This window comes from Pomacea canaliculata, linkage group LG5, assembly GCF_003073045.1.
Source record: "Pomacea canaliculata isolate SZHN2017 linkage group LG5, ASM307304v1, whole genome shotgun sequence".
NCBI classification, from domain to species: Eukaryota; Metazoa; Mollusca; class Gastropoda; order Architaenioglossa; family Ampullariidae; genus Pomacea; species Pomacea canaliculata.
In genome coordinates this window covers 22,916,284-22,939,707 of record NC_037594.1, presented here as the reverse complement: position 1 = coordinate 22,939,707, position 23,424 = coordinate 22,916,284, and the positions used below count along the sequence as shown (strand labels likewise).

General features: G+C 41.4%; 1 protein-coding gene across 1 annotated transcript; it reads right to left on the bottom strand.

Moving 5' to 3' along the window:
* Positions 1-822: 822 nt before the first annotated feature.
* LOC112564103 (short-chain dehydrogenase/reductase family 9C member 7-like) lies at positions 823-21,694 on the bottom strand. The gene is made up of 10 exons (XM_025238706.1): positions 21,635-21,694; positions 21,110-21,272; positions 20,551-20,715; positions 19,435-19,491; positions 16,827-16,948; positions 13,698-13,902; positions 11,959-12,123; positions 10,685-10,943; positions 10,245-10,408; positions 823-1,285 (listed from the first exon to the last, which is right to left on the bottom strand). Exons 1-10 carry the CDS (start codon positions 21,677-21,679, stop codon positions 1,074-1,076), a joined length of 1,557 nt encoding a protein of 518 aa, XP_025094491.1. The 5' UTR covers positions 21,680-21,694; the 3' UTR covers positions 823-1,073.
* Between the last annotated feature and the right edge of the window lie 1,730 nt (positions 21,695-23,424).

Genomic DNA, 23,424 nt, shown 5'->3' with positions numbered 1-23,424 from the left:
ATCGCACGGTAGTTAATTGTTCTTTTTTGTCCGCTCCGATACCTGTAGGTATGGATAGAGGTAACTTCTAGCCACGAGGGTGTGGTTTTCTTTTATAAGAGCAGCTCAGATGGTGTTTATGTTTCAGTGATTCCTCAGACCAACCACACAGCAAGAAAAGAGCAACATAGATATTATCTTTTTTTATTTAACAAAATGCAAATGTTTGAAAAAGGTTTTTTAACTAATATATTTCACGTGCCTTTTAGTCATAAAATACCACCGGAATATGTTCTTTTCTAATACTTTATGTTCTATTTTCATTGATGTTTGCTGAGCGCTCGTGATGTCGTTCAAATCTGTTTGCGACTCGTCTCCCTAATGCTCATTTAGTCCTTTGACAGGGTGGACCACTTAAAAGTAGCACGCCTCCTGCAACATAGTCTTAATCGTCATTATATTTTCTCCTTTGATTTCTTGTTCCTCTGCGGAGTTTTGTTCCATTGCTCGAGCTAATCGAGAGATTTCTGTCAACAGTTTGTTGCTTTAGACTTTCCCTTTCGCACTGTACTCGCCTAGTACCACTCCTCATTGGTTCACCTATTATTACGAAAATCACTTCAAAGCAAAAAGTTGCCAGTAATTTACATAGCTGAAATATCACTACGAAACGTATTACTTTCTGCGGCCTTAATAAAAGATGGAGACCCCTAATAGTATGGAAAAGCATAGACTTCAAATGGATCACATGTACACATGTACACATACGTCACCACGTGTAAATATTGATAATAATAAAAGTGAAAGTAATAAATAGAAAATACGGAATTAGGAAAAGCGTCATTTTGGAAAGCAAATATTTTTATTTATTCAGTTTCGTAGTTTTGTGTGAATCATATGTATTTTCATCATGTCAACCTTAAAATAAAACTTCAACATCAAATAGGAAAGCACGTATGCTTATTAATAAATTATTCTACGGATATGTAAGATTTCATTGGAGATTTAAGTATCTTGATGTGTGAGGGAAAGTTTAATCATATGTATGTTTGTAGCATTACTGTTTGATGTCAAAGTAGACTAGGTCTTTGCTATTAGTGTGCAGCTGACTCTAATAATTTGACGAGAATCCAGTCGGTGAGGGGCGTAGGCAAGTTCCACAGCAGGCGGTAGAACAGACGCACGTCACTGCCCACCAGCTGCCTTGTCGGCGGGAACCGTGACGTCAGAGCCAAGACGTAGGCGTCCACCACCAGGTGCAGCTTCGGCGAAATAATGGCAGAGGCTCTGGTGATCATCTTGCTAACTAACGAAAATTAAATAGAGAGAACAAAGACAATCATACAGAACATTGTTTTGTTATTCTCTTGTTGATTAGCTCAGCATAGAACTTCTACCGCCATCTTGTGGAATACTATGAATGGCAAGAAATAACGGTTACACCACCAACTTGTATAACTGGACTGCTGGCAGATGATTGTTTTCATGTTAACTACTAAAACGGGGCAATGGTGTATAAAGCTTTCGGTTTACATGTATTCACATTTTACATTAACTACCAAAACGAGGCATGTTTGTACAAAGCTTGATCAGATGATTGTTTTCATGTTAACTACTAAAACGAGGCAATGGTATATAAAGCTTCCGGTTCAGTCACATTCTTTTTTAAGATCGCTGTCATGAGGTAACTAGAAATAGAGACTGGTTTTGGTGCCGCACTTCTGCTCCCTGCACGAGTTCTGCGGACGAGTTGGTAAGCAGACTAACAGAAGGTGGAATGGGTTAACTGTAGGGATGAGTTAACAACGGTTAACACATTTCATTTTTTTTAAATGAATGATAATGAAATGAGAAAGAAAACACTAAAACTTTTCTATTGCCTATTGTCTAAACACACACCGACGGAGTTATAGCCAAGATGGTGTATCGTCGGTACGGTCTGTTGTCCGGCGAATTGTATCCAAACGAATCCCAAGCCGGTTATGTCCAGACGTGTCCAAACGAGTAGAACGTTAAAGTTGGAGATCAAAATGTTTCTAGTCCAAGGCAACACCGCTGTATACCTTGTGCTGGTGTAGTCGTTATACTCCTCGTCGGTAGTAAGGCGTCGTTCAGGTCTACTCTTCAGTAGATAAGCTATAGAATGAGTTGTAATGTGATGCTAAAACTCCGTGAGTCTGTCCACAACACAGATCTCCCGCTCTCGTACTTACATAGACACTACACTCCTCCTCAGCAGACAAGGCGATGATTCAGCTCTACCTCTTATAGGGATGAACGTTGACGTCCGTTATCAATGTCGTGCCATACTTCAGTTGTCTCACTCCTCAAGCTGCTCTTCTCCCACTCTCCAGGGAAACCTTTGTTTTCCTAACTTAACTTTAACCTCTACTTCTTTTGACCAATCAGGCCATTAGCAACTAGGTAACTTATTAGCGATCCTTCGTGGCGTCCATGACGACCAATCATAATCTCTGTGCACTGTAGTCGGCATGGCTACCACCTCAATTGGCCGCAGTCGCCGTAGTTACGCCAGAGAGCTTAGATGTAGAGAGGGTTCACTCGTGACCGCGGGAAAACTCGTCGGTTAGAGTTATCTTTCGTAACGTGATGCTACGAAACAACACGACACAAGACGATCGTCTGAGGCAAGGTGGGCAATTTTGTTCTGCAATTAACTGTCAGAACGCCAGATTTAAATCAACCTCAAAAGAAAAACGTTTCCAGTTTCCCAAAGGACGAAGAGAGGTAAGCTACAAATTTATTCTCAAATTACGATCCATTAGTGTATTGTAGTTGAGAGCAGTCTACTACAACGCGTTTGCTCGATTTCTATGATTATTAAAACGACTTTACTGATTATACTGTGAAACTGTGTGATGAATTCTCACTTATCTGATTACAAACCTATTTAAATTTGTTATAGTATTTTCATTTTAAGGCATTCGCAACTGGGTGAGGTGTTATAAAAAGATTTGTATTAATATATTGAAAAAATCATTACAACAGGTGCAAAATATGGATGAACTTTACGAGAAGGAAAGATTTTGACCATCTTACACCATCTGATGTGTATGGAAAAGGATACTGTTTTTTGCTCGGATCATTTCGAGGAAAGTCAGTACAACTGTCAAACCCCCAAAAAATCTTGTCTGGAATGCAGTACCCACAATTTTCGCCATTCAAATCCACCATTCAAGGTTGATAACTTTATGATTATTAGATAATGATATATTCCAATATATATTACTAAGCCACATTTTACCATCATGGACCTTTCTTTCTGTCATATTTTATTTTTTAATTAACATTTTATCATGAGAGATCACTCTAACTGGCACATAAGGCTAATGATGATCATAGCTTGCATCTGGGCATAAAGAGTTTCTCTGTGACACTTTGCAATGGTTGGACACTGTTGAAACACCCTCATCCAATGCACTACCTTGTCTGACAGGGTGGAAGATGGCTGTGCAGGCTCTGCTTGAGCTTTTTGACGAGCTTCAGACAAATCATGGTATTTCATTACTTCTTACAGAAAAAACTGAATCAAGACTGCTTAGAAGACTTTTTTTTTCTTGCTTTCAGGGAAAAGGGAGCATCTACATAATCCCACTGCAGAACAGTTTAGATTATTCTTCCGTCAGATCATGATTGAGAACCTGTTTCATCACAGTAGTGGAACTAATTGCCAGAAGGACAATGACAGCTCTTTATTGACTCTGACATCTGTGACCACTGACAAACAACAGGACATAATGATATGTAATGTAGATATTGACGAGAATGACTATGACCATGACATCGATTGTTTAAATGACAAAGACATTATTGATAAAGTAAATATCACTTTCAATAATTTTTGATGATAACTGTAGTGACCCTCTGACTATTTTCTCCATACAACCACCACCAAAAAAGGCAAAAATTCTGAGTGAGACAGTCAAGATATTAGAGTGTACATGTTGTAAAAATATTGACCAGTTACTTCCTGGGAAAAAAGTTAAAATCTCAGTTGATTCGACTTCTGTGGGAAGAGCTAAAAAGCATTGACCTCTGTTGTCCACTTGGTGCATGTGATCTGAAAGGAAGTGTGATTAATCTATTTATCAATGTTCGCCTTCATTTTTCTTTGAAAGATAGCTCTGTGTCCTTTTTTTGAAAAGGGAGCAAAAAGAAATCAAAAAATGTTGAAGTTACATCATTTGTAGCTTTTAAGCTAAAAGTAATTTAAAATTATTATAGAAAAGTGTGAAAGAAAATGTTATAAATCTTCATTTAAAGTACATGTGAGAATGATCCCTTTTGAGTATCTGCTTGCTGTATATTTCATAGTAAGCATAGCTGTTATCTTTCAATTGTCAACCAATGTTATTACAACAAGGGATATGAATGTATATAAATATATCAGGTCAGGTCAGTCCCATGCCCGGTCCGGGCGTAGGGGGGACCGTCCGGCAGCAGCAACAGACAGAATTTTCCACCCGGTCCTGTCTTGAGCAGATGAGAGCAGGTCTGGCATCTCGCGTTCGGTCCATTCTTTAATGTTGGTGACCCAGCTTTTCCTCGGACGACCACGACGACGGCTCCCTTCGAGGGTTCCTTGTAGGATCGTCTTGGACAGGGTGTTGTGGCGGGTGACGTGACCGAACCAGGCGAGCTTGCGCCGCTTCACTGTTGCCAGAAGGGGCTCATGTGGGCCCACGAGGGAGGTTACGGTGCTCCGTACGTATGCGTTGGTCTTGTGTTCGCGGTACGAGATGCGGAGCAGCTTTCTCAAGCACTTGTTCTCAAAGGCCTGGAGCTTCTTTTCCGTTGCGGCAAGCAGCGTCCAAGTCTCGCAGCCGTAGAGTAGGATTGACACTACGAGGGACTTGTACAGCCTGTGCTTGGTACTGAAGCTGATTTGAGTTGCTTCGCCAGATCCTATCCAGCCTGGACATTGCGGATGTTGCCATACCAATCCTGATACGGATCTCTGCTGTACAGCAACCATCTCTAGTCAGCGGTGGCACCCAAATACTTGAAGCTGTTGACCTCCTCCAGTTTCTGGCCGTTCATGACGATGTTGCTGCTGCTGTCGGTGGTGGAAATAATCATTACTTTTGCTTTTTTCTGAGCTTATTTCCATGCCATAGGCCCCCGCTCGCCTGGAGAGTCTGTCCGTCAAATCCTGAAGTTCGTTGTTACTGCCTGCCATGAGGTCAATGTCATCTGCAAAGCGGAGGTTGCACAGGGGTCTGCCACCAATGGAGATTGAGGTAAGGTGGTTGTGGAGGGTGTCTTGCATGATTTTTTCAAGGAAGATGTTAAAAAGGATGGGAGAGAGTAGGCACCCTTGACGGACCCCGATCGTCATCGCGAAGAACTCGCCTAGTTGGTTGTTGAGTAGTACCGCGCTGGAGGCGTTCTTGTAGAGTGCTGCTACCATCTGGATCAGTCCCTCCTCTATGTTGAATGATCTCATGACCTGCCAGAGTCCATCGTGCCAGACACGATCAAAAGCTTTTTTGAAATCGATGAAGTTATGGTATAGTTGACGTTGATGCTCCAGGTGTTTTTCTATCATAACACGGCAGTTAAAGATCTGTTCTACCGTGCTTCTTCCAGCCCTGAAGCCAGCCTGTTCTTCTGCCAGCAGTTCCTCTGCAATAGGTTTTAAGCGGTTGAGGATGATTCTGAGCATTACTTTGCTTGGGTGACTTATCAGACTGATGGTTCTGTAGTTCTGGCACTGCCTCAGGTTCCCTTTCTTAGGGAGTGGGATGATGATAGACTGAGCCCATTCTTTTGGCCATTTCTTTTCTTCCCATATCTTTTGACACAGTGTGGTGAAGGCCTTGGTTGTTGCGTCTCCTCCATGCTTCAGCAGCTCAGCAGGTACGTTGTCCACACCAGGTGACTTTCCTCCCTTCAGACTGTGCATAGCTTCTCTCACCTCATCAGTGAGGACTGGCAGGTCTTCAGCCTCTCTTGTCCCAGTCTGGTGATGCTGGAGAATGCTGGTGTCTGGCTCGATCTTGTAGTTGTACAAGTCTTGGCAATATTCAGTCCAACGACTTAGTACAGCAGCGTTTTCCCGTAAGGAGCTGTCCGGCGCTGTCTTCGATGACTGTGGCTGGTCGCTGCTGAGTCTTGGTGAGGGCCTTCAGTGTTTCATATGCCTTCTTGCTGTCTCCGCTTGCCATGCCTATTTCCACGCTGCAACACTGGTCTTCGATCCAATCTTCTTTTGCCTCCTTCATCCTTGTTCTGATCTTCTGGTTGACAAGTCTGTACTTGTCTGCTGACGTCGGGTCTCGACCTCTCCCTCTCTTCAAGGCTCTCCTTTCGTCGCAAAGATCAAGGATGTCGTCTGTCACCCAGGGTTGTTTGCGCTTCCTCTGCTTCCCCAGCACTTCGTCTGCAGTAGAGAGTAGCACCTCTTTGATACTTCCAGCAAGGGCGTCTATGTCGCAGTCTATAGTAGCCAGGGCTGCAAATTTGCCCCCCACCTGGGCCTGGAATATCCTCTCTGTGTCCGGATCTTTGAGCTTCTCAAGGTTGAATCGGATGCGAGGGCTCTTATTGTTGTCACGTCTCAACTTCAGTTTCAACTTGAGGCTAGTGAGGACGAGGTTGTGGTCGCTGCCTATGTCAGCGCCAGGAAAGGACCTCGTTTGTGCTTTGTTGATGCTTGATTTGAAACGCTGAGGCAGCAAGATGAAGTCAATCTGGTTATGGACCAGACCTCCCGGCGAATGCCACGTTACAGTTCTTGACTTCTTGTGCGGGTGGAGGGTATTGGCAATGGTGAGACGGTGACTCTGAGCGAATTCTAGTAGCCGGAGGCCTCTTGCGTTGGTGTTGCCTAGGCCAAACTTGCCGACTGTTCCTGCCCATTGTTGGTAAGCGTCAGGGCCGATCGTAGCATTCCAGTCGCCAAGGACAAGCAAGATGTCTTTCTTCGGAGTTTTCTTGATGATGTTGTCCAGCTCCTCGTAGAATTCCTCAACCTCTTCATCTTCGTGTTCTGATGTTGGGGCGTACACTTGTATAATGGTGATGTTGTGCGGTCGAGCAGAGATTCGGATGGAGATAAGTCTGCTAGAGACTGGGGTGCAGCTGATGACAGTTCCAGCCACCTCCTTCCTGACAATGAAAGCGACACCACGTTCATGCTTGATTTCGTCTCCGCTGAACCAGAGCTTGTGGCCTTCATCTGTAGTTGACTCCCCGAAACCAGTCCATCGGACTTCTGCAAGTCCCACTATGTCCCAGCGGTAACGCTGTAACTCGTGTGTGTGAGTTCTTTCACTTTGCCGCATTGAAAGAGTGTGCGAACATTCCATGTTCCGATAGTAGTCCCTTGTGTAGGCAGCTTAATTGTAGACTTGGGTGTAGACTTGGTTCCAGTATCACACTTGTCGCCCCCTCCCTGGAGACCACCAGAGGGGTGCGCGGTCGTTGGTGATCCGGGCCTCGACCGATCCGGCATGTTGCTTCTATTCTGTTTTGCTACCATAAGTCCTTTCAGTGGGCTTTGGCGAACTTGGTGGCGCCCATCTCCTCTCCAAGTATTTTATTGACGTGCATAATAACACGTCAGCCCCTCACAGCGTTTGGCCCGCCAGCAGAAGCGGTTACCGGGGTGAAGCCAGGTTAAGGACCTGGAGCCAGCTGTGAGAGTTGATTGCCATGTGAGGACCAGTGCTCCCGTCTGTCCCAAGGGACACTGCTGCCGGAAAGTCAAAGGTGCTTCCTCTACATAGACACCCCGGACACTCTCATAAAGGAGAGAAAATGACACATGACAAAATGACGTAAAATAAAGTGACGTCAGAACTAAATGACGGTCCTCCAGCCAAAGGTCAGCGTCTACATGCAATACAAGCACAGTCCGCAGGCCAAAGATCAAACATGTCATATAAGCTGGAATGCATTCTATAGCAAACATAGCTGCACAGAACACATCCAACAGACGACATCAGTCCTATTGAACGACGAATGACCCCAGCACACACAAAAAGTTCACCGATCCAACGGACATGAAGCTCACTGAACCGCGCCGCCGATCGCCAAGGCTGAAGGTGGACAAAGAATTACGACGAATTGCAGTCATCAAAGCAAAGAGGCACTACACTCTACACACACGATGGCAGGCCCATCAAAAATTATACATAAGCACAAGTCCAACACCAGGAGGATGTTAGATAAAACAAAAAGACGACAGAGCTCTTCCCCTTCCAGCCAGTTGGCCAGGGGACATCAAATCTCATAAATATATACATTATTATTAATAGTAGTATTATGATTTGTTATTAATTATGATTATTATGATTTGTGTGAGAATTTATTGCCCATGCTTGTATGTAAACAGAAATCTATATGTCTCAGTAGATGTGAGCAAGTCTTCTGAATGTGGCTTGTTTATATTCATGTGTAATTCTGTTTTTAACTGCTTTTCTCATATTAATAAATTCTCATAAATTAGATTTTTATGGATTTTAAATAAATGCAAATTTGTGCTCATGGATGTGCTGTTTGAATTTATAAAAGTTATCCTTTTTAAATATAGTCAGCTGTCATACATGTATTAAAAACTCTCCCAAACAACCCTCATCTAAGCAATTCCCATGAATAAAAGACACAAAAATCTGTTCTTAGATAAAGGTCATTTGATATCGCAAACACCTAGACATTTACTCCAAAGATAAACACTGCTAGCGCCGACTTTGTTTAGTAGTGGTTGATAGTAGCAACTGCGGCGTAGCATCTTTTTTCGAAGGGACGCAACTCCGTCACTACTTTTCTTAACAAGTAAGGATAAAGAAGGAGTGCACCCTCTCTACATCTAACCTCTCTGGTTACGCAATTGTCAACTTTCCCTACGTCAAAACACATCGAATGACGTGAAATAATCCGCGTGGGGATTGCGTCACCATTCGCGTGACTGCTCTCCCCTGGTATTACAGACAACAAACAATTAGAAAAAATATAACATTCGCTTTGAATCGCAAATCGTTACAGAGTCAGCGGTTGGAATAGCGTTATGTGGAGGAAAGAGTAGTCGACATTTGGCGATACTAGACCGTCGGTTGGACAAAAGACTAGAAGGTCTCGCCACCGCTTTTCTCCCTTGAAAGCAGAAGCCTGTGAACCGATGACTGCTTACGTCACGACGAACATAGAGCAGGTTCCGGTCGTAATGCGGTACGGTAGGTGTTGCTACAAGGGAGTTCTCAAGGGAGTTGCGGAGAGCAGCGGTAGAGAATACGCCCGTTAATCATAAGTCCGCGGTACACCTAATGCAGGACAACAGGTAGTGAATAGGAAGCCATTTGGGATGGCGGCGCAGTCGCAGACCGCGTTACTAGTGAGGAGGGGGAGAGAAGAGGGTGTAATGTGGGCTGAAATCAGTCAAAGTGACCACCTGTCCATCATGTGTTAGCTACGTAGTGATTGGATGTAGCTAGGTAGTCGAATGGTCTGAAGTAAGTTTCAAGCGTGCTTGACCAATCACTAGAGAGGATAATAATCGCAGATGAGGATTTAGCATTGTGATCAGCTAAGAATCGTCGTCTTCACACTGGGCTCTCGAAGAGGAACGTTGTAACACATCTGTTCAAGGCTGTTCAGATTCTCCGCTGTGGGTCTGTCTTGGAATCGTGACTGCTCCAGCACAATTCACTCAATAGGTGCGGAAGACCCACTCTGTCACAGATTGCACAACACTTCATCACCAGTAGATGTTTGGTCTCAGACAGCAGAGGAGGAGGATGGTAGATAAGCGTTTGTCCTTGTCAGGCGCTGCTAATCTCGAGACAGCAGTCCGGCCTAAAGGACGAGACAGACACGTGGTGACACATGGCGGTGCCAGAGTCTCTGCGCTTGTGAAGAAGACTAACAGCAGAGAACTTCGCAAGATGCTAAGCGTTGGTCTCCGCAGACAGACAGCAGTCCACCTATACACGTCCATAGTTACACGGGTGGATGTGTTTACCAGCTAGTCAGTCAGTCCCGTGGCTAGTCATTAGAAGTCTCCTTCGCAGCTTCTAATCCTACTTTTTCAGTTAACCAACTTTTAAACACCAACTTAGCATACCACAGTAAATACATACACCAGTAAATAATAATACCAAACTATTTCTTTTATATAGCATATTTATTTATCTTGTTTAATATTTAATATTGTTCATTTAAACCTTCATTATGAGACTAAAAACTTAATTGTCAATTGTTTAAGTAAAAAAAGTCAAAATATCTCAAAAGAGAACTGAACTCACATGCTTCCACTGTCCAGTCTGGGTAATGTTGTCTGATATCAGCAGGTGTGGCATCGTAGGACATCTTAAATGACTTGAATGAAATATCCTGTTTATTGATATTTGTTTTAAAGAGGCCAGTTTCTATGATGCACACCTGTACACCCTGTCTGTACACTTCTCTCCTGCCAAAATAATCCACCAAAGCATGATAGCTATCACTGTTCTAGAACTCTCTACGATAGTACGATCAGATATACTTTGTCATTGACGTGTTAGATTAAATATGGAATTAAATCAAGAATGATGTTGTTTACTATTAGCATATCTCTCTTTCTCTCTCTTTGAAAAACTTAATTTAATGTGTTCAAAGAAAAAAAGTATGGGAATGGCTTGTCATCATCACACACTCTCTCTCTCTCTCTCTGCGCCCGACAGACTATCTGTGAGTATAGCCGTACCGAAGACAGTCGGAGAAAGCCTCCACGCCGTATTTAGACACGCAGTAAGGAGAGGGGCCCACGGCAATTCTTCCCGACACGCTCGAGATGTTCACAACACGTCCTCGCGCGCGACGCACGAGCGGCAGGAAAGTCCGAGTGACGTCAATCAGACCAAACAGGTTGACCGCCAGACATGTCTGATACCCATCACGTGACACCCACTCGCTGGGAGCATTAGGACCAGCGATGGCCGCATTGTTCACAACACCCCACAGACCTTCCAACAGCGCAAAAGTCCAAGTGTTCACATTAGTGTTAGTGTTCACTCGTCACTCTATGCGTTTGTGCGAAGTGCAGTGAAAACACACGTGGTCGTCCATAGAAGCAAGAACCTCTCTCACATGACTAAGGATTTTTTTTTTAAAGTTTTGTTCAATTTTTGTCACTACCGCCTTAACTGGTAACTGCTTATTGCAGTTTATGTTTGAAACAACTTTTATCTGTTGATGAGTTAGTTAATAATTCATGTAGATGTGTTGTGTTGAGGCTTGTTTAGACAACTTTACCAAGTATTTTGGCTTTTTACTTTTGAAAGATAGATTGATACAACAGATTTCCTTATGTTTGATTTTACGATTGTTTTATTCATTCTTAGTAAAATTATTATTGACTTTAGTTTTTTTAATTTAAAAAGAAGAGTTATACGGATTATATTTCTTTTTTCTTTAAAAAAGAACAAGATGATGGTGGGATGATTAGAACTGAAATGATACGAAATAAAATGATGGTATAAACCAAAACATTGATTTCGTTTTACTTCGGATTTATATGTTCAGTGATATAAACAATTTTAAAAAGGTAGTAAACCTTAAAAAATACTACATTCCTTATGTACATAATTCTGAACTAAAAAGGAATAGTAAGTACTTTGGAAAGATTGACAGAGCATAATAAATGGAACGTGTCTCTGGTAGTGGGAGAGTTTTAGTTTGTTTAGTTTGTTTTACGTAATTTATCTTAACTCATCAAGTGTTTCAAGAAACGAAAAAGTATTAAATGTTGACAGTGTACACAAAATATGAACAAAAGAGCGATTAAAATACTGAGACAGAATCACTTTACGACTTCCAATGTGACGTATAGACTTTTGCCTACAGTGAAACGTTCGTGGTAATGTTGTTTCATTCATTCGTGGTGTCCAGCACACAAGTCAGTTAATGTGTTGCATGATGTAATCATTACCATAATTTGAAGCTAAGAGTGGATAATTGATTGTATAATTATTATCTGACCTTGACCCTCCGGCAGTCTGGCGGCCACAAAGTCTCTGGCGGCGCTGATACTCTTCTCGTCTGTGACGTCAAGCACCAACGTGGTGACGCGAGAAGAACTCTCTTCCTGCAGTTTCTCCGCCGCTTGTGACGTGCGACAGGCGGCAAACACTCGGAACCCTAACACTGCGAGCAACAGGAGAAATAGATGAGTGTCCTCAATAGTGGTGATAGAGACTTGTATAGACATGGATGACGATAATGATGATGACATCATGATGACTGCTGCTACTACTAATCATAAGAACAATCAAATTGGCAAAGCTTGCCTTCCTATGTTAATACTTTGCACATGAAAGTCAATAACCGCACAACAGTCAACATACGAGAAACAGACTGTCAGCAAAAGGGACGCTACCATGGGAAACATGAACAGTCGGGCATTCTTACTGAATAATGATAGATATGGGTATGTACATTGTAAATAATAGATCAAATGTATAGCTGGAGTCTAATTTGCAAACCTCTACATACGTTGATAAACAAGGTGACACAACTGTGAATGTGTCTGAAGAAGATGGATTTTGAAAGGAACAAAGCCTGCGTACAAATGCAGTCCTAAAGATACTGTTGATGAATATATATACATGTATATTACACTTTTTGCATGACGCTCTTGAAACTACGATGTAATACAATGACATCTATCAAAATGATAGTTACAATGTGTGGTGGAAGACAGGACAATTTATCAGCAATGTTATTATGGTATGACTAATAAAATGGGATGTAAAACTTTAGACAGATGGAAAGAGAGTCAAAAGTTTCTTTTCATCTTTTTCTTAATGACAAGGCGATACAAAAAGTGTGGTCATACCAATAGAAAGGCTCGATCCCAGTACGAAAAAGCTTTGGAAGCCCAAAGAGTGGAACGTATTATGCTGCAAGTAATCTAGACTGTAGATTAGTTTGGATATCACTAATCCAACACCAAATCTTCCCAATGACCACAGACACTTCATGTCAGCGACTGACGTCATGTCAGAGACTGATGTCATAAGGAGACTGACGTCATAAGGAGACAAGTCTTCCATCTCGGGAAGATGATGATGATGATGATGATGATGATGATGATGATGTCGATTTGTGATGCGCAGGTATCCATTCAGAAGAATGCTAATTGCGCAGAAAAAGCAAATGAAGAAAAAATAAAGTGAACAAATCTATTAAACACCAGATATCGCGATTGCTCGGCGGGTCGATTTCACTGGATTTTTTCAATTTTTATAAACATCGGCAACCGAAATAGTGCTAATAAGTGGTAATTAAGTGAGAAACGAATCCTTTACTTCTCCTGTATTGCTCTCGTGCTCTGTCCTTGTAACTAAATATAGTTTTGAAACGTTTGACCGTCGCCACAGCCTTATCACAAGCCTTGAGTAGCCCTTTAAATAGTTGTTTCCTTTATTCGCTTTTTAAGAAGGATGATCAGAAGGTTTTACGACAGCTTCAATAATGAGTCAAGGAGTGAAGTACAAGTTTTATGACTGCTCGTACTTTTGCCGACTGCTAGTATTTGTGTTGATTGCTCGCTACCTGCCACAATCTACCTGAGTGTTGTACACCTAGTCACAAGAGTCAAAGACTTTTACAAATCGCAAGGCATTTTCATTGGAAGTATTTAAGAGCCAAAGAATGATACATAAACTCTCGGGCAGTCTTGCTATCAGTGTTTAGAAGTCAACAAATTGTATACAAACCGTCCAGGCGTTTAGCGACGAGATAGCCGAAACCGTTGCCACAACCTGTCACAAGTACGTGCTTCTTGTCGTAGTCACCGACACGTAATCGTGACCTGAGCCATGTCACCAGCTGGTAAATTAACACTAAAGCAAGAAACAGTTGTGCTACGAAGATGCAATCCTGAAAAATATAAACATATACTAAATAAATAGATGTGACGATCTGTATTTCACGAGTAATTTACACATTCGTAAACAACCAACAAACTGAGATCGGCGAACTGGGCTTGCATGTTTCTTCGTGGGAGCTTGAAAATTAGAAATATGCTTGTTTGGGTTTTTTGTTTGTTTGTTTGTTCTTTTTTTCTTTCTTTGATGGTTTTTCCTCTGTCCACCGCCCTCCAGGATACCTTGAAATCCTGGATACAGTACTCCGTATTGACCTGCAGGGTCAACATTTTATATTTTGATCGTCATCCTTGCTTGTTGACCACTTCACATTCACACATAGGCTCTGCATTCTGTCATTAAGGGTTTCCCTCACGTTTTAATGTACCGCATGTTGCAGGTTTGCAAGTCTTGTACAAGGCATTGCGAGCTTTGCACACGGCCCGCAGCAAGGTTTGCAACAATATGACATGATTCTATTTCTCTCAGAGCATGACCTACATTTCCTGTCTGTAGCCAGTCGGAATGCTTCAATAGAGTAGGCTCGCTTTTACCACCAAATTATAGTGTGAAAATGGCGATAATATTATGGTCTCAGGAGAAGTGTTTCATGTTAATATCACTATAGAACTATTACTCATGCATATTTAACCAAGCCCTCGTCCACATCATCATCTTCTTCTCTCTGTTTTCTCTAATGACTAATGTAGCTGCAGCGGTTACTAAAAGTATCTCTTGGTCAGTGTTGTCTTCTATATTACTTACTACCTACAATCCTCATCATTTTGCAAAATATTTGCGAGAGAACTTGCTAGGTGTGAAGGAAGCGGTGCTGCAAAACTAATTTGCAAGCGAATTCCCGACAAACTTTTTGTATTAAAAACAAACTCTGTTGTAAACACTGAACGACATAAAATGTGGAGTCTGTTTTCCAGAAAAGTTACCACCTTCATCTGCATATCACGTGACACGAAACGTGTGCCAGTTGCCAGATGGCGTTTGCTGAGAGATTTGTGGGGCGCGAGGTCCATTCCCTGAGAATTGCAGCGGGCGTTGACATGTCCTTTCATTAGTAATTGTCGAAACACCCTCCTCCAACCCTTATTCTACATTCTTTGCTACTATCTAGAGTTAATTTATCTGTTTGGCTACGTGCTCACGTGGACCAGAACTTTCTCCTCGCATAAGCTCAACGTTAATCTACTGCTCTACTCTCCTGTTATTTTGCGACAACGGATAAGGTCTTTTATCTGTTACTCTACACGGTCTTGATCGGTCACCTAACTGGCCGACGAGTACTTGATGTATCTCTCTTTACAAATATATACCTAAACAGAAACTGAACACTTAATCTAAGCTGTCAGTAACACACTATCATCTCCAAGATGCAGTATTATCTTTTACTAATGCGACAGTGAAAAATAAATGTAATACGTTTTTTACTGCCACAGAGCCTTCTGGGACGATGGTATCATCAACACTTCCTCTGCCTTATAATAGAAGAAAACCGCGGTGAGTGTATTATTCAGTAGACTAGCCAATATCAAGGAAAGATTATGATGATCCCTCCTTGTCTTAGTGTTTAAGGGCGGTTACACTGATCCTTGTCATTGTTTCTAACACATCTCCACGCGTCTGAAGAGTGCCAGCAAACCCCGAGGACACCTTTGATAAAATGTTGAGCTCTTCTTTGATGCAGTATGTTGTCCTCCTATGCATACATCAAGCATTGAGGGGTTTTCAGCATCTCACGTCTACTTCCTTCTTTCTGAGTACGTACAACAGTGACCGTACTGATCCCACATACAACTCAAACTTTCTCATCCTAGACATTGCTAACCTTCCTGTAACACCTGGCGAACCCTGCAATCAAGATAAATCTCCCATAGCAGTCGCAAGAAAACCACCTATGCCTCTTGGGAATATGAAGTGTTTGTCAAATATGCTCACCAAGATTGTCAGAGTCATCAAGCTCTACTTTCGTGTTCAGTGTTTGTTCCTTGATTATCAATCTGCCAGCAGCAAAAGACACCAACAAAGTCACAAGCTGAAAGATGAATCACGTGTCGATGTGACAGCTTGTCCGAAAGGTCATGCAGCCGGGATTTTTATACCACAAAACCACGTAGTTCTGATGCCACGAACTTGTATCCCTGACTGCTGCCAGACACTATTTTTTACCATTTAAAGGATTCTAAAGGCTTGTGATAAGGCTGTTGGCGACGGTCAAACGTTTCAAAAATATATTATCAAATACAAGGACAGAGCACGAGAGCATACAGGGAAGTAAACGATTTATACGTTTCTCACTTATTACCACTTATACCGTCACTATTTCCGTTGCCCCTCATGTTTATAAAAAATTGAAAAAAAAACCAGTGAAACCTCGACCTTTGTGTCCTTTTTTCTTCCTTCGCCGATAGTAATCGCAATAGCTTCCCGAGATGGTCAAACGGAGGAGTCTTCTTTGACGTCAGATCTTGTTGTGACGTCAGTCTCTGACAGAAGTGTCTGAGGTCATTGCGAAGATTTGACTCATTTTATCGTGTGACGCACTCTGTGTGTAAGGCTTGTAAGGCTCTGTCTGTCGAAACTGATGAAAAGACAATTTTGAATCTTTTCCATCTTCTTCGTGCAATCGGGTCAGCACATTCTCAGGCATTTGTCACTATGGAAACCCACACGTCATAGGGTCACGTGACGGATAACGAGACTTCGTTATACCTTTTCCCCCATGGAAGCAAAAAACGAGTCCCGTGTAATTTCTCTTATTAAACACATTCATTCTACTAAAAACCTTCATACGTTTTCCACATGAACACTCATATAAATAGACGAGACTCACATTTATCCTACTCTTTACGCGATTCTAAGCAGTTTTATTTTGCCTTTAAATCCCTTTAACTACTAAAACGAGGCATGATACTTCAAAGATTCCGGTTTAGTCACATTCTTTGTTTTGCTCGCCGCCAGACTAACACTGGAGAACTTGCAAGAAGCTAGCTTTCTTGGCAGACAGACAGCAATCCACCTATACACGTCATCTGATACTGTTGCTCCCGAATGACGCGACAGTCGGTTAGCTCCTGACATCTTATGATCTGCGCATGCGCATAAGGCCAAACATTAAAAATCCGCTTTACGGTCTGTTTTCTATGAGGCAACATCCAGAGTCTCATGTAAGGACATTTTATTACCTATCAGCAGCTTCTGATCGCCATACGCATGTCGAGCGTCGTCCACGCTTGTTTGTATTGAGTTCACGATATGCTTATAAATTTGTTTTGCGTCTCGTCTCGCTCGCTAATGCTCATTTAGTCCTTTTACATAGGCTGTCATTTTTTCCTGTATTGCGAGTCAAAGAAAATATTGCTAGTTGCCATATATTCTCTAAGAATTTTGGGTCGTGGTTTCTTTCTTTATAATGAACTTCTTACTTTTTACACCCTTTCTCGCGCTCTTTTGTCCCACTGTTACTGATTTTTAAAAATCTATCCTCCACGTATTTTTTATTTCGTAACTGTTTTTCTTTGTTTGCGTTAGGTATTATACACACTCAAAGTGATGTGTGAACAGTTGTTTCCTAGCTTCCTTTTCCAACTCTCTCTCACTCACTCCACATTTACGCGCCGAGCGCGCACACACGCACACTCACACACGTAGAAATTACATCATGAAAATGTTCCGATTTTAAATTAATTACACTTCACATTAGACCGATTTGAGCATACAACGTTACTAATGGCCGACGCGATTCAGTTTAATAAAAAAAAAACTTATGTTACAGTAAACAGAAAAATAAATGTTAGATTTGTCTAAACACCTTTTCTTTTACCACTGATATTCTGTTATGAACCAGCGCTGACAATTCTTCTCATTGTTTTACCAGTGTTCATGAAGAAAATAATGAGCATACACAATAAACACTTCAAAGATAATATGTGCACACTGAACAATAGCATCATGATAGTGTTCACACAATTGGGGTCTACAATTTACTAGAGACGACATAAACACAACTTTAATTAACAAGAATATAGAAACGTTGGACATGACGCATTTTCAAAAACGCTGGACACTTCGATTTTTTTTACTTCTTTGAATATGAAACTACTCCCCTATTGGGGCATGTTTGTACGTATTTCTCATTCTACGTTTCGAAGTGAAAGCAGGCTACCTCATGATAGTCGTTAAATGTGGCATATTCGCTTATATAACTGGACGAGAATCCAGTCCTGATGGGCGTAGGCAAGGTCCACAACAGGCGGTATAGAAACAGACGCACGTCACTGCCCACCAGCTGCCTTGTCGGCGGAACCGCTGACGTCAGAGCCAAGACGTAGGCGTCCCACCAGGTGCAGCTTCGGCGAACTGAGGGGACCAGGTGAAAGCGGCCGCTTTGTGACCTAAAGAAAAATTGTAAATAGGAGAAGGAAGGCAATCAGGGCAGAGGACATAGTAACTTTTTTACTGTGTAATCAACATCAGGCTCTTGTCGACTAGCTCAGCACAGAACTTCTCCCGCCATCTTCTGTGGAATACAATCAATGGCAAGAAATAACGGTTACACGGGTGGATGTTTGTACGAGCCAGTCGAGTAATCTTTCATTGGTCTAGCCATTGACAACTTCCAATCTTATCTATTATGAGTATTTTTAAAAAATCCAATCAGCAACTTAGCTGTTCGATACATTCAAAAGCGTATAATAATGCAGACAGCAAACAAGTCCTTCTTTAACACACATATATATTATCTGAGTTAATGCATGTTATTTTTATATTTTGTTATGTTGTATTTTTGTTTGAATGAGACTATTAATATTAAACTCTATGATCAAATGTAACCAAGTTTATTCAAACCTTCAGTAGGTTACTATAAACGGCTTCATCAATCATTCGATATAAGATAAAGCTAACAGCGCAAAAACGCATACTGAACTCACATGTTTCCACCGTAAAGTGTGGGTAGTGCTGTCTGATATCAGCGGGTGTAGCCTCGTAGAATTTTGTAAATGACTTTTTGATATCCTCCTGGCCAATGCATCTGTTTTAAAGGGTCCAGTTCTATGATGCCACCTGATACACCATGTTTGTAACACCTCTCTCCTGCCAAAATAATAGGTTAAAAACATGACAGCTATCGCGGTTCTAAGCATCTCTACGATCACAGATGCTTTGTTAGCGATATTTAAAGATCAATTTGTTGGGGTCTGAAATCATGGTTCAGTATTATATTATATGTAAGAGAGGAGAAAGAGGCTTAAAGAATTTACTTAAATCTATTCCAAAACAAAACTGCTCATTCAGCATCACACTTATTGTCACGTCTTTCTTTCTCCCTCACTCTCCCTCTCTTCCTATCTAGCTGAGAGTACAGCCGTACCGAAGACAGTCGGAGAAAGCCTCCACGCCGGTATTTAGACACGCAGTAAGCATGGGGGCAATGGCGATTCTTCCCATGGATGCTTCCATGTTTACAACACGTCCTCGCACGCGACGCACGAGCGGAAGGAAAGTCCGAGTGACGTCAATCAGGCCCAACAGGTTGACCGCCAGACATGTCTGATACCATCACGTGAACACCCACTCGCTGGGAAGCGACAGGACCGACGATGCCGCGCATTGTTCACAACACCCCACAGACCTTCCAACAGCGCAAACGTCACCATTAGAAAGCACGTGCAGTGTTCATTAATGATTATATTGTTACTGTTCCTTGCCCTCTGCGTTTTGTGCAATGAAAACGCCTCATGTGTGTCGTTAGAAACAAGAATTTCTTCTACATTAGTAAGACTTTCTTTGCACACCTTTTCAGTGACAGTGCGATGAGTGACGTGCAGGTTTTGTGTGATCCTCACAAAAATATATGATGATGAAAATTTTTTCTGTTTCACAAAATTCAAATTTGATGTTTAAACATTATGTTTTTAATAATATAATATACTTTCAAGTAGCCTGTGCTATTGATCGTCAGTCGTCACTTCTGCCTAACTGTTCACCTAGGTGGGAAATTAAGGATAGTAACTAAATCAGGAGCATTCTTTTGTTGTTGGTTATCGTACTCTGTGTTGATAAACCATTTTTAACTTTTGATGAATTAGTTAATAAATCCAATTAGTGAGATCCTTTATGTTGAAGCTTCTTTCGAACCCTCTTATCCAAGATTATTGGGTTTTGTGTTTTTTTTCTCAAAGATAGATTGATACAATAACAATGTATTGTTCCTGGTTTTGTGATGATTCACGGTTTTATGATGTATTAATCATTTGTAGGGCCAACATGTGCTGACTTCAATGTACATGAAAAAATAAAGTAAAAGCTGGTCTATGAAATTCTGATCATATAGTTTCTAGGCTATTTTCCTTTCAAAAAAAAAAAGAAAAGAACGGGATGATGTGGTGATAATAATTGAAATGACACAGATTTAGTTATGATGACTTTTCTATCACTTTTTAAGATAATTCCATTACAGGTACAAACCAAAATATTATTTTCTTTTTACTTCAAGAAAACCTGTTAAATAGTACGAAAGAAATACTAGATATATGAAAATAAAGGGCGTTCAAAATATCTAGATATAGTGGTTAGAGGACTAAACACAATACGCTTGCGCGCGCGCATACACACACATCACAAGAAAATATTATCCTAACACCTCAGAGTGAATAAACGATTGCATTATTAGCTGACGTCTGACCCTGACCTTGACCCTCCGGCAGACTGGCTGCCACAAAGTCTCTGGCGGCGCTGATACTCTTCTCGTCTGTGACGTCAAGCACCAACGTGGTGACGCGAGAAGAACTCGCTGCCTGCAGTTTCTCCGCCCCTTGTGACGTCAGACAGGCGGCAAACACTCGGAACCCTAACACTGCGAGCAAATTTTAGCCTTGGTTCAGAACACACCTGGCAGCGATTAACAGGCAGTGATTAATTTGTTTCGATTGTGTATACCTGAAAATATTTTACAAAGACCAACGAATAACGTTTTCTTATTCGCTTTTCACTAAGAGGGCTAGGAGCTTCTAAAGCAGGGTTGATCACGAGTCAAGGAGTAAAATACAAAGCGCTTTGGAGATCACTGCTGTGTTTTTAGCTGACTGCTAGTATTTCAGCTGATTGCTAGTATTTCAGCTGATTGCTAGGCTTCCAACTGGCACCTACCAGCGTGTTGTACACCTCGCGACAAGAGTCAATGAATGGTATACAGACAGTCAGCCATTCTTACTGACAGTGTTAAGGAGTCGAAGAAATGATGTACAAACCGTCGAGGCGTTTAACGAGGAGACAGCCGAAGCCCGTGTCGCAACCTGTCACAAGCACGTGCTTCTTGTCGTAGTCGCCTACACGCATGCGTGACCTCAGCCACGTCACAACCTGGTAAATCAACACTAGAGAAAAAAACAGACCTGCGACGAAAGAGCAATCCTGCAAAAACAATAAATAAACGCATAAATAAATGGAATCTGAAGATCTGCACTTTACGAGTAATTGTCACATTTCTAAATGACCAACAAACTGAGATTGGGGAACTTGACATAGCTAGGAAGCGATTAGTAGAGTGGTTGGAGCGCTGGTTTTCAAACTGACAGCGCGCTGGTTCAATACCCGATTAACGCAGAAAACTTCTTCCAGTCGAGCCCGCTGGCGGGAACGGGTACCTGACTCCACAGAGGGTTGGAGAAGATAAGGCAGCGAGGAAGAGATGGGCAACGCCCTGAATTAAAGCTCGCCCCGAGAAAAGTGAGGTCTCTAACCTGAAAAGGTTAGAGGATAACCTTTACCCTTACCTTGTCTGTGACGGAAGAAATACATGACCGTTTTCTCAGCATCATATTGATGTCCTGACCAGACTGATAAAAGATGTATATTTTTTCGTGTCTCCCTCGGTTTTAATTTGTTTAATTTTTTTATGTAAGTTTTAGATGAAATATTAATACATCGTCTCTAAATGATTGTCATATTTTTAAATAATGCATTTTCCTGTCCATGTTTTTTTTTTTCTTTTATTCTTCCTGTGTTCGACGTGAATGTAAGTTCAAAAGGAGCGACAACAGCGAAAGACTGTGTAAAGTGTTTCTGGCGGCGGAAGCTTCGAAGGCAGAATTGTCACGTGAACTATTAATCAAAGAATTTATACTGGAGATATGGGGGATTACTGTTATGTGTTTTGATGTATAGTTGAATTAACCATTTTGGTTGCTGATTATTCTTGTCTAATATCATATTCATCTTTTTAATTCGTATTTTTTATTAGTGATTCAATTTAGTACTCATGGCTATAGAGCAGTGACAGGGTCAAGGTAAATAATTTTTATTCATAACCCTTAGGGGGTATTTAAAACAAAACTTATTTAAAAACACGATGAGCATGCTAAAAAGAAATGCACAGAATATCTAGCGAACAAACGATGGTAAATATATGAAGAATAAATGCAGATAAGCAAGTAATTAAATGCTTGCTACCTAGACACTAAAATTAATCTTCATTCTTATTCCTCCTATTCGCGTTGAGCTTAACAATTATAATTCCTACTACTTCAATTATGTTTGTTAAAATGTCTTTTTAGTGCCTACGAATAAATATGTACACTCTTCTGAGTTTGAATAGTTTAGTAGATTTAGTAGATTTTTTTGGAGCTAACTAAAGTCATTTTACTTTAATTGAATTTATATATATGTACAGCACTCTAATATTAAAAATGAATGATTAAGTACTCGCTCAGCTTAGTTATTGCGAAAAGAACTGTAGACGAGTGTTGCGAACCAACTCGTGAGATGAAGGATGATAGTTAAAATAGAACACGAGAGCTCAGCGAAAATCGTTGGAAATAAAGCACAAAGTACTGCGACAAGTGAAAAGCTGTTGAAGAAATATGGGCATAGAGGTGTTTGTCTAACTTACCATTGCCAGGAGTTTGCTATTTCAGCCTCGACTTTACTCTGCGAGCAACACAAGAACCAAGACAGTGTCTGCACGTTCATCCAGCAGGTCCTCACCACAAGCCAGGGACTGTAGTGTGGGTGTGTGCCACACGCACCAGTGAGTCTGTACGGTCAGTGCACTCCATGCATCACCTCGATGTCTTTTGTACACCTTGGCAGACGATTGTCGAAAGCTTTCTTGTGATATCTGTTGTTTAATTAATGGAGAATAGATACAGCATGATGACTAAACGAAGAGCAGACTGCCCCAGAGGGGTTAAGCCAGTGATGCCCAACCTTTTTCGGCCTGCGGGCCATATACATTTCCGACATGCGTGTCACGGGCCGTTTCACCGCAAAAATACAAAAAAAGAAAAAAAAATAGAGCAGGTACCATTTTTATTAGAAACAAGTTGTACTTGCCATTAATTATGTAGTAATTAGTGGGATATTTGAAGTTGTTCACCCGAAACCGTCTTCTGAATGTCCGGCTGCATCGTAGAGACAGCAAGTCGGAGCACTGAATCGAAATGTTCGTCGAAAAAAAGATTGAGAGACGCCCCTACGTGGGGATAAATACTTATTCTTCCCTTTTTTTTTTTTTCGTTTTTTATGTCTTTTTTTATTACTAACATGCCGATTTCCTGCATTGTGG

Coding starts and splice junctions, on each gene's coding strand:
- LOC112564103 (XM_025238706.1), bottom strand. CDS start 21,679: ATGATGCTGAGAAAACGGTCATGTATTTCTTCCGTCACAGACAAG. Junction 20,716..21,109: donor CCTCGTTAAACGCCTCGACG/GTTTGTACATCA, acceptor ATTTGCTCGCAG/TGTTAGGGTTCCGAGTGTTT. Junction 19,492..20,550: donor CAGTCTGCCGGAGGGTCAAG/GTCAGGGTCAGA, acceptor CGCTGTTGGAAG/GTCTGTGGGGTGTTGTGAAC.